At 36.9% G+C, this 12,409-nt stretch overlaps 1 protein-coding gene across 1 annotated transcript; it reads left to right on the forward strand.

Annotated features, from left to right (window-relative positions):
* Positions 1-10,535: 10,535 nt before the first annotated feature.
* LOC149878622 (uncharacterized) lies at positions 10,536-11,348 on the forward strand. Its single transcript, XM_090072567.1, has one exon. The coding sequence runs from the start codon at positions 10,536-10,538 to the stop codon at positions 11,346-11,348; it is 813 nt and encodes a 270-aa protein (XP_089928693.1).
* The last annotated feature ends 1,061 nt before the right edge of the window (positions 11,349-12,409 follow it).

Consider the following 12,409-nt stretch of genomic DNA (forward strand, 5'->3'; position numbering starts at 1 on the left):
ATGGGCAAAATTTCCAGGAGAAATGCACATTCCTGGGATGAACTTTGCAGGGCCTGGAACCAATTTGGACAAGCGACTGACTTCTACGGACATGTATCAAGATTGAAGCAAGCCGGTCGACAGAGTGGACAATGCAGCGTATCACCATGATTTGGCTTATAAATATTTTAACGACCGACAAAACAGGAATGTGGCAGATCAAATGACGCTTGAGGAGATGAACTCCATTCCAAACCCCACTCAAAGAGAGATTAACGAGAGAAAGCTTATTACGCCGGTGATTAAAGCCAAAGCTAAATTTGGATTGGGAGTTGTGAAAAATTCGAAGCGATCTGAAGGATCTAAAAATTCGAAAAATTTTCATGGATCTGAAGGATCTAAAAAAAAAAAAAGCCTCTGAAATGGACGGATCAGCTTGCAGAGGAGCTTCATAAACCGGTTATTCGTCATTTTAAAAGAAGAAGGGTGATAGTGAACGACATTGATGAGATATGGGCTTCCGATTTGGTAGACATGCAATCGTTTTCAAAATTCAACAACGGTGTAAAATATTTGCTCATAGTGATTGATGTGTTTTTAAAGTATGGATGGATCGTTCCGTTAAAAAGCAAAACAGGCTTTGAAGTAGCTGAAGCGTTGAAAAAGATTTTCGAAGAAAGAAAATGCGTCAAATTGTGGGTGGATAAAGGAAAAGAATTTTACAACAAGCATGTGAAAGCGTTGGGTGTGCAATTGTATTCCACTGAAAATGAGGAAAAAAGTTGCGTCGTTGAACGATGGAACAGAACGATGAAAGAGAGAATGTTTAAATATTTTTCAGCCAACAATACCAATAAATATATTGACGTATTAGATAAGATGGTGAAAAATTACAACTGCACAAGGCACTCTTCCATCAAAATGGCTCCAGTGGAAGCCAGTGATGAAAAGAATAAAAATAAGGTCTGGATGAACCTGAATGGTAAACAGAGAGAAAGAGCAAAACCGAAATTTTTTATGGGTGACAAAGTGCGAATCACAAAAAAGAAGTCTCATTTTGAAAAGGGGTATACACCGAGATGGACTGAAGAGGTTTTTACCGTGTCAAAAGTTCAGTATACGGATCCTCCCACGTATAAAATAACTGATGCTCACGGTGAAGAAAGTCAAGGCACTTTTTATGAGCAGGATTTGCAAAAGACGCATCAGGATATATTCAGGATTGAAAAAATCGTTCGAAAGACTAATAAAAAATCATTGGTCAAATGGTTGGGGTATCCAGACTCGTTTAATTCGTGGGTAGACAATAAAGAATTGATCAGTTTGCTTTCGAGCGACATTGGTCATTTCCTTTCCAAAAAAAATTTTCAGGTTGATTAAAAAATGAGCAACATGATGGTTTTGTTCGAGCCCTTTATAGATGAGTACGTTAAGACGGAGTATTACGAGGAGTCGTATTATTATTCGCCTTCTGAAGAAAAGTATCATTACAAGATTTACAGCTTTGAAAATGATTTGGATTTCACCATTATTCGTCGATGTGAAGAATTTGAGTTGAAAATAAAGTGTGGAGGGATTCGTTTTGAAAAAAGTGGCATGCGGCTGGAGGATATGTTTGAATATGCTAGAAGAAAGATAAATAAAGTCAAGAAGCAAATCAAAGTGTTGGATCCAAAAAGGATATAAAAAATTTATTTTCCATTAAAAAAGATGAATTTCGTGACGATTGAGAATTTTGACGAGAGTAAATTAATAGCTGGGGAGATTTATGCAGCCACAAGGCCTATTCAGTATCAAAAGATCCCTTTGTATTACGAGTATAACAATGGAAATGGTCCTTTTTTTTTAAGAACCCCCATTTTGTATTCTTTGGGTGTGTTTGAGAGTTTTGATCCAAAGACAAAAGAGCTGACTGGATATTCCATGTCTTTTGTTGCTCATGACAATAAAAAGGGATCAGAAGAAGAAAACTTTATGGAGGTGACTGAAAAAATAACAAAATTTCTTCGCGAGCAAGTCATTCTTAAGACAGCCTTGTTGAAAAAAGGAGGAAGAACAAAAAAAATAATGGCTGAGGATTTATCCATTTTTAAGAAAAAGTCTGAAAGTTCATCTTCCATTTTTTTCGGAAAGCTGTATAGAAGAGAAAAGAACATCACTTCCTTGTTTAGTAAAAGGGATAACAAAAAGATGGTAAAGACAGATCCATTGGAGTATATTCGTCAAAGGTGTTTTGCCATTGCGTCTTTAAAAATTGAAGGCGTTTTCATTGGATCACAGGTAGAGTCGATTCAAGTCAAGCTTCCAGAAGTCTTCGTCACTAAAAATGCTCCTGTTTTGGTTCAAAGCATTATGAGCGATTTGGATTTGGGTGAAATGGAATCTGATGAAGAAATGATATAAGAATTTTTCTTTTCGTTTAAAAAAGATGTGTTCTGTATGTAGTTATGGAAAATGGTCTCCGCTGCATTATGCATCTTAAAACGGTGATCAAAAAGCTGTGGAATTTTTGTTGCAAAACGGAGCCGATGTGAACGCGCAAAATATTTTCCAACATACACCGTTGCACTTGGCATCTAAAAACGGTGATCTCAAAGTTGTAGAATTGCTGTTGGAAAACGGAACAGAGATCGACGCTTGAGATACAAACAAACAGACACCGTTGCACTTGACATCTAGTAACGGTGATCTAAAAGCTGTCGAATTGCTGTTGCAAAAGGGAGCTGATGTGAACGCGCAAACCAACTATAAGGAAACTCCGTTGTATCTTGCCTATCGAAAAGGTCATGTCGAAGTTGCCGAATTGCTGTTGGAAAACGGAACTGATGTCAACGATCTCTTGTAGATCCTTTTTTAGATCCTTTGGATCCATAGAAATTATAAATGATTTTTAGATCCTTTGGATCCATAGAAATTATAAATGATTTTTAGATCCTTTGGATCCGTGGAAATTCTTCGAATTTTTAAATTTTGCACGAATTTAAAAATGATCAACGTCGAAGGAATAAAGTTGCCAAATGAGGCTTTGACCAACTTTCAACTGATAGAGGATGTTAAAAAGCTGAAAATAAGAAACTTTCGAGGTGTTTTTGACACATTGCCGAAAAAACCGAAAAGAAAAGAGTGTGGCATTGTGAATACGGGAGACTCTGGCACTGGAGGATTTCATTGGGTATGCTGGTACAAAGACGGTGATAAGAAAAACAGCTTTGATTCTTTTGCTCAACCTCCTTTTGTCGAACTGGTTGAATATCTGAAGAGTCCTGTTTATTACAACAGCGAAAGAGTGCAGTTTGGTAATACCTCTTATTGCGGTCACTTGTGTCTTTACGTCTTGAAAAAATTGGATGAAGGAAACGACTTTCAGGACGTCATTAATACCTTGTGGTAAAAAATCAAAGATTTTCCATGGATTCCGAGAATCTAAAGCCAAAAATAAAATCTGAGGCATATAAAAATGATTGACAAATTTGGTAGATCAGAATTGGGTCGTTATTTATACAACCCTTATTCAACCTCTCTTTCAAACGATCTGTATGTAAAGACTGATGGATCCAGCACCATCACTTCAAACATTGATTTTAACTCTCACAAAATCATCAACCTGGCAGAACCAACCAACTCGCACGACGCAGCCACAAAAAATTACGTGGACACGCATTCGTCAGGTGGAGGAACTACTGTGGGAACCGCGGACTTGGATTTGAATTTTCACAAAGCGATCAATTTGAACGAGCCGACCAATCTTCACGACGCTGCCACTAAAAATTACGTGGACGTCAGCTCGAGCATGAATGTTAAAGTGGATGGATCCAGCACGATCACTGGAAGCTTGGATTTAAATTCCCACAAATTGATCAACGTCTCTGATCCAACGGCTTTAAAAGACGCCGCCACTAAAAATTACGCGGACGTTTTGTTACAAAAATCCAACTTTTTAGGGCTTGTTCCAAATTCAAGCTTTTCGTCCTTAGGATTAAAATCGCAAACAATAGCATCAGCCGCCACAACAACAGTTTTCACTTACTCGGATGGACCTGGAGTTTTGAGAAGGTTGTGGTTGGCTCTCAGTGGAACTTTACCTGGAAATGTTTTCATTCCAATATTTACAGATGGCGAGATTAACGTTGGAAATTATTCAGAAACCACGGAAGGAATAGCAGTGGACAACACTGGACTTGCTTGCGACTTGCTGTTTTCTCCTATCGGTGGTCCTTTTTACGCCAATTCTTTGCAAGGATACAACGTTTTAGGCAACACTTCGTTGGGAGGATATTTTACTCTTGACATGCCGTTCAATACAAACATCAGCATCCAACTGGTCAACAAAAATACCTCTACAATTACTTACTGGATTCAGCCTTTCATTTCCACATTCACTTCCATCCCTCCTCTCCTTTCATCCTTTAAATTGTACGGCAGGACGTTCAGATATTTAACTCTTTCACTACCGCGGTTTTTTTAAAAAAACTTTTCGCCGTGACCGCACTAATTTAAAAAAAATAAATAAAGATCACATATTATTCAAAATTAATAGAAATCCAAGTAATAAATCTCTTTGAAACCATAACAAACTATATATATAAAGAAAGCTAAAGAAAAGATCTTTTTAAATATATCAAAGTTAAATACACAGCAATTCATACTGGGAAATGCAAGGAGTTCAAAAACGTCGTTTTTTATTGAAAGAAAGAAAAATTAAATCAAAAACAAAATTCTTTTATATATTTTTAAGAATAAAATATTTTAAAAGACATTTCTAACAACTTACATAGGCAATGGAATCTATCATAAGTAATAAAAAATAGTTTTACTTTTCTTTTGAGAACAGAAAAAAGCTGAAACCAGTTTTTTTTAGAACTGAGTTTGGAAAATTAAAAAAGAAAAAAATCAATTAGTTTGTAAGATGTGCTTAAAAAAAAAAAAATTCTCAAGTACTTCCAATGATAAAAAAAATTATCTGGAATGGTAAATCAAAAAACAATCTTTAGGATGCAAATGAGGTTCATTACTGCAGCCAGAACATATAAATTTGTGCGCTTTCTATTGACAGGAGTACTACAGACTACACAATTTCTATCGCTTTCAACATATTTAATCAAATGTCTTGTATTGTTGAATCTTTCTAAGACTGGATTTGAAACTTGTTGAACTCTTTTTAAAAGTGTAGAATTATCAGGCATCATGGTAATACAAGAATTAACTAGTTCTTCAATAAGATTCTCCTTAAACTTTTTTAGAGTAATTCTTTTTGAATTATGTGGACGAGTTAACAAATATAATATGTAAGAGTTAGCTTGAGTTACTTCTATCAGCCAATTAAAAATTCTTTTCCACCACTTAACTGTCTTTCTATCTAGATTACTGTAATATGAAACAGATTGGTCTAAACGATCACAACCATTCATTGATAGATTGTACCGGTGAATAATTTCTGGTATTTCCCTGACTCCTTTGCGACGAGAAGATACTGCAACAAAATTTTTTGCAAACTTAGTAGAAACAGCTACTACTGGTTTTTTAGCTTTCTTATCTTGCCACTGAACAAGTAGAATTCCAGATTCACTGCGATAGTAATTTGTTTGTAGATGTTTCATTCTACAACCTTTTTGGAACTTAATATTATCTGGAAAATTCTTGCGATTTGTTTGTAAGGTTCCAGTGTAGTGAAATGATTTTGATGTTAGATAGGAGATCAAAGAGTGTGTTGTGTAATATCTATCAGCAAAAACATGGTGACCCTTTCCAAGAGGTTTAAGTAAGTATTCAAAAATTTTTTCCGATTGTCCCATTCCATATGTATCAGAGTTAAAAGATGTATCACTTCCAAAGTAGGTAAGGATGTTAAAGGCATACCCAGTAGCACTGTCACACAAACCAAATGTTTTAATATGATATTTGCTTGGTTTGCTGGGGTTATATTGCTTATTTTTCCATCTACCCTTATATTTAATGACCATTTCATCAACAGAAACATCTTCATATGGATAAAATGCTTTTTGATAATTTGCAATAAGATTTTTCATAAATGGTTCAATTTTTTCTTTTGCATGGCTTTCTTGAGATGGAGCAACATGAAGCATTGTATGGTATATTGCTTCAAATCTATTTCTTGGAAACATAGAGTTATGCCAAGGACTGTGATATATATCAGTTAGGGACCAATAGTCTTTAATTGAGGGTCTTTTATCTAATCCCATTGCAATCATGACACCAATAAACTTAACAAGATCATATTTATTAATTGGGGTCCAAGAAGAAAATATTGATGAACTTAAACACTGACTATTTATCTGCATTTTGTAAGAGGCAAAAGAATTAATAAATCCAACTAATTCATCTTGAATTTTGTCACTAAAAAGTTCTTTAAAACAGTCTAAAATAGTTGAGTTTTCATTGAGATTTGCATTGACTCCAGGTTTATTATTAGGACAAAATCTAAACGAATGTGTTGGACTATCGTTGTAATCTTCTCCAAGAAGTACCCATGAATCAACATTTTCACAATTAGCAGATATACCACCATTAAACTTCCTTTTTCTTTTATTTATATGAGCAGCTTCTGTGGAAGAAGTCTCGCCTTTGATAATCAAAGGGGACGAGACAGTTTCTTCCATAATTGAATATTCTAAATCTTCTGAGCTAGAACTACTCTCAGACTCACTTTCTGATTCACCATGATCTTCATTTAACCATTCAAGCATTATTTTAGAAGCTTCATTGGCACTATAGGTTACTTTCGACGACTTCATTTTGATAGCGGTTTAAAAAAACCACAAACTTCGTAATAAAATATCTTGTTATAATTTATACAATATGACTGTTACTTTTTTTTAATAATGCAGAGAATTAAGTACACTTTTTGAATAAATCAGTAAAATGAGTCATAAATTAGTACTGATGTTCAAAACATGATAAATAATGAAGCACATCAGAAAGCCGCTACCAGCGGCTTGTGGTCAAAATAATTAAAAAACAAAAGCCGCTGTCAGCGGCTTGTGGTAGGGAAAGAGTTAAACACCACTTACGGAAACGAATATGTTTTGCTTGACACAAATGGAAAAGGAAATGGAGTTTTTCTAAAATACATCAGGATGCACATCATCGGTGCTTCTGGAAGCTGGTGGGAATCGAGAGCCAGAATGTACGACGGCAATTTACCTCCTGGAAACGGAACCGTTCTCAGTCCTTGGACACCTTATAATACAAACAATTACACTACTTTTTCTGGATATGACGGTAACAGCAAATGCATCTTTTCCTCGTCTGGATTTGAAGATTTTTACTTGTCTTCGTGGAACGGATCAAACGTATCCTCGTTCAACAACACATCGACTGGACTGCTGTTACAATCCAGCTCAACCATAGGTTCCACCACCACCATTTCCTTTTACAGAAATTTTGCAAATGCAGACTCCATGCCCAGCGTTGCAGCCGGAAGAAGGCTCGTTGTCACTCTCAACTCCGGCGACGCGCAAGTCGGTCAATCCGGAAGCTTTAACCTTCTTCTCGGACAAGCCTATTACTATGCTTAAAAATTCAAAGAATTTCCATGGATCTAAAGATCTAGGTTTAGCTTAACCATGAAAAATATTATGCAAAATAAAATAAATAAATTTCAGCACAAATGAAAATGTCTGAGGCTTTAAAAAGCTGTGATAAACTTTTCCAAATAGCACAAACTAAAGAAAGGTGTCGATATTTTCATGAATGTAAAAAAGAAGAGGAGGAAAACTATATCATCGCAAAAGAGAGAAGAGAAAGATTAAGAAAAAAGTTTCCTTTATTGTTAAAAAGATGAGAAGAATCATTTGTATTGACGAGAATACGTTTAAAGGCACCGTTTATTTTAACGATCATTTGGATCATCCTCCTAGACGGCTTTGTCGACGTTCCAGATGCGAAATAATTGCTCAAAGAGAAATTAAGTTGAACCGTTCAACCAAACAGACGATTGTTTTTATGTTCGGGATTAAAGTGGAAAGAGGTGTTGCTTTGGTGAATTTGAGACATGAGCTAAATTTAAAGCTGAATTACTTCAGTCACTTTTTGCTTTTTTCAGAGTCTGTAGAGAACGTCTTCATGGAAATTTATAACAGAAGCGACAAAGACGTCGTGATTAAAAAGGGAGAGAGCCTTTGCATCGTGAATTTCTTTTAGATTCGCTGGTGAAATCCAGGGAATCTGAGGGAAGAAAATTTTTTTATTTCTCCTTAATAAAAAATGGATTATAACAGTTATAAAGAAATATACCCCACTCTTCCAACAGCTCCTGTAGATGATGGAGGACACATTAACCGTCTTCAAAAAATAAGTGAGATCCAAAAAGAGATAGACAACGAGAGGAAGAAGAGAGTTCATCCAAGCAAAAAGTACCATCGCGTTTTCAGGATCATTTCGAATGTGGCCAATACGATGCAGGGATTGTGCATAGCATTGGGTGCGACTGGAATAGGGCTTTTGTCAACCATTATTGCAAGTCCAGCAGCGATTGGGTGTGAAGGGGTGGCTATTGGAGTGGGTTTTTTATCGATTGTCGGAGGTCAAGTAAACAAAAGAATGGCTTTGAAAGCGGAAAAGCATGAAAAGATAAAAGTGTTGGCAGATTCAAAATTGAACACGATCAGCGAGCACATTTCCAAAGCGTTGATGGATAATAAAATAAGCGATTCAGAGTTTCAGTTGATTCTTGGTGAGCTTCAAAAGTTTAAAGCGTTGACGGAGGAAATACGAACCACAAACAAAAACGGAATAGATGAATTGGCTAAAGAGAACTTAATCCAAAAAGGTAGAGATGACGCGATTAAAGCGCTCAACAATTTTTATAAGAAATCTTCATGATTTCTCATGGATTCCAAGAATCTAAGAAGGGATCTGAAAAATAATTTCTATCGTATTTTAAAAACCATTTCTTTTTTTAAAATACAAGACCCGAACAAAAGAGATGAAATTGTGAGAGAGATTAATGACAGAAGAAAGAGGATTTATCAGAACAGCATCAACGACAACATTTTAGATGCAAATTTTCAGACGGATGTGGGAAAGCTGTTTAAGCCTCTTATTCAATCCAACGAAAAGACGCTCAAAAAGATAAAATCCGAGGTTAAAAACGAGGTTAAAAACGAGGTTAAAAACGAGGTTAAAAACGAGGTTAAAAACGAGGTTAAAAACGAGGAGGTTAAACCAGAGCCTTTTTTAGAATCAACAGGATCTATTTTTCCTGAGGATGATCAATTTATAAAAAGTTTGTTTGATCTGGACACAAGAGCAAAATTTAAAAGAAGCTTTAAGAACAAGTTTGAATTGAGCAAAAGCGATGGTCAATATACGATTGGAAAAATGGGAGTGATGTTTGAAGGTAACGATATGATTGTTGGAGGTGAAAAGTATGAAGGAACAAAAGGTCTTTGGGATCTCATGACCAATCCAAGCGTTTCAAAGAACGTGACAGCAGAAGATGTGGCTAATTACTCGAAAATTTTAGTAGAGAGTGAGGCTGTAAAGTCGGATGCGAGGTATAACAAACCCAGAGCTTCAGAGATTGAAAAATACTATCAATTCATCATCCCTATTGAAAATGGGGTGAAATCTCACAAAATGGCTGAAGATCCTGTTTCAGCTTCTACTAGTTACGATCTTCAAATGCTTGATCAAAATCTTGCTGAAAAAGAAAAGAAAAAGTTAAAAAAGAAGTACCTTAAAGGTATGACACTTATTGAAGAAGGTAAAGATAAGATGAGCGTTGAAGAGTATAATAATTACAAGGATCGCATGAAAAAAGCTTATGTTGAGAAAAAGAAAGGTTTAGGAGTGATCGTTCTTCCTAGCGATCCGAATGCGTTGAAGGAAAAGCTTGAATTGAGCGTGGCTGCTTATCGTGCTGGGAATACGGGATCGAAAAATGAGGCTGTGAGCATTTGCAATGAGCTGTTGAGGCAAAAAGTGATTAATAAAAACCAGTACAAATCGATAATGAAGGTCATCGAGGTGTAAAATAATTTTTTTTGCGTATTTAAAAATGATCATTTACAGAAACAGATATGTTAAGAAACACGTTGTTGGAGGAAGTGGAATCATGGACACGTTGCGTCATTTTTTAAAAAGAGCAGCAGCATCGGGCGCGTCAAGAGCAGCGTCTAATTTGGCTGGCAAGATTGCAAAAAGCGAGTTGGGAAGAGACGATTACAGCTGCAAAATCTGCAGGAAGAGAGTTGACTTCTTCGGCAATTGCGTTAGCGAAAGATGTGGCCATTGATCAAGGCAAAAAGGCGCTAGAAAAGGTGTATGCCAAGACTGGAACTCCTAAAAATTCGAAGAATTTACATGGATCTGAAGGATCTCAAAAGGTTGCTCTTACTCAAAAAAGCAAAGACATTATTTCCGGAATGGTTGGGCCATCAGCTACAAAGGTGAGCAGCGATTATTCCTCTCTTGGAGGGTCTCTGTCCATGAAAAACGCCATCCGAATCTAAGACCTGGTAAAACTTTCAAAAGTGGGAAGAGGACTGAAGATCGCATGAAGAATCTGAAAAATTTTTTTTCTTTGGTATAGAAAAATGGCAAATTCAGATGTTTTAGACATTACAGAAGAAATCATCGTTGATGAAGATATTGAGAGATATGAATTTCACGAATATGAACCGGTCAGCACCAATTTAAACACGTCCGGTGAGATAAGAATCAACATTGAGCAGCAAGATTTGTTCACGCGTCCCTGTGATGCTTACCTTTTGGTGGAAGGAAGACTGACAAAAGCAGACGGGACTTCCTATGCGGATGCAGATGTGGTTACTCTTGTTAACAACGGCATCATGCACCTGTTCAGTCAGATTTCTTATCAGTTGTCGAATCAAGAGATTGAGACCATATACAGTCCAGGTCAAGCCACTACCATGTTGGGTTTCCTGAAATATCCTGTAGAGTTCCAAGTGTCGGAAGGAATGAATCAGCTGTGGAATAGAGATAGCACTGCCCTTGCCGATCTTGTAGGCAATAGCGGTTTTAGCGCAAGACAGGATTTCATCATTAAGCAGCCTGCTGATAAAGGAAGCTTTTCATTTTGCATTCCTTTGAAGCACATTTTTGGTTTATGTGAAGATTACGAAAAAGTTCTTTACGGATTCAAGCACACAATAACCCTTGTAAGAAAGAGCGACGTTGATGCGGTTTTTAAGAGCGAAGCAACAGTCGCAGGAAAAGTAACCTTGAGCAAACTGTCTTTGTTTATGCCTCATGTCACTCCCTCTGTTATGGCAAACAACCGCCTTTACAAACTCATCGAGTCCAGAGTGGACGTTCCGTTGTCGTTAGATCTAGACAGTGCGACACCATTTCCGTGCCAGTGTCCAATACGTTCAGTTGGAGGTTAAGTGCTAGATCAGCCAGTGAACGACCGAGGTACATCATTGTTGGATTTCAGACCAATAAAGACGGAAGTCAAGATCTAAACCGTTCCGTATTCAACCACTGCGATTTGAAAAACATGTATGTGACCTTAAACAGCGAAAGGTATCCTGCTGTGGATTACGACTTGGCCTTTACAAACAACAAATTTTCTAGGGCTTACAGAGACGCATGCAAGTTTGACAACAAGATTTTTGGAGTAAGCGAAATTGTCGCCCAGCCGAATATAACAGCGCTGAACTACAGACACATTTGTCCTATTTTCGTTTTTGACGTGAGCAAGCAGGCTGAGAGGTTAAAATCAACCGTGTTGGACGTGCAAATTAAAGCCGCCTTTAACGCAAACGTTCCTGCAGACACTCAAGCCTTTGCTGTGGTGATCTCTGACAAGCTTCTCAGAATCAAATCCGACGGAAACAAAATGAACGTTGTGTATTAAGTGCAGAGCACCCAATTCTTCGAATTTATTGAGAATCCCAAGATAAAAAAAATAAATCCTTAATAAAAGGATGATTTATACGAAAAAGGATTTGAAAAATTTACTTATCGAAAACGGCGTTTCCAAAACGTCGAAAAGCAAAATGGGTTTGGCGATGATTGCGCTGGAGAACCATCTGATCGACAAAAATGCGATGATGGAGGATGTCAAGCCGATAGATTCCAAATACGAAAGGCTCCGTTTGATCCGAAACAATCCCGTGGCTGTAAAAATGACTCATGCTGAAACAGGAGAAGTGATCGAATACGGCTCTCTTTACAAAGCGATGAAAGAGACGGGACACGGCAACAATTATTTTGAGAAGCGAAACGGAAAAATAGATGAAAAAGGAATTAAGATTGAGATCATTAAATAAAATGGCGTTTCACCCGTTTTTTCTAGAGTGTAGCCAAAGAGAGCCTGATGCAAAAAAGAAAAGACAGCTCGAGGCTCTTGCGTTCAAGGATGAGAGTGGCTCGTTCAAAATTCCTGAAATGTACAGCGATGAAAAAAGAGACGAGCTTTACGCGATGTTGTGGGAAGAAAAAG

This window comes from Hydra viridissima, unplaced genomic scaffold (genome assembly GCF_058129835.1).
Source record: "Hydra viridissima isolate aposymbiotic clone 2 unplaced genomic scaffold, HvirCarnegie_v1 scaffold_15, whole genome shotgun sequence".
Lineage (NCBI taxonomy): Eukaryota > Metazoa > Cnidaria > Hydrozoa > Anthoathecata > Hydridae > Hydra > Hydra viridissima.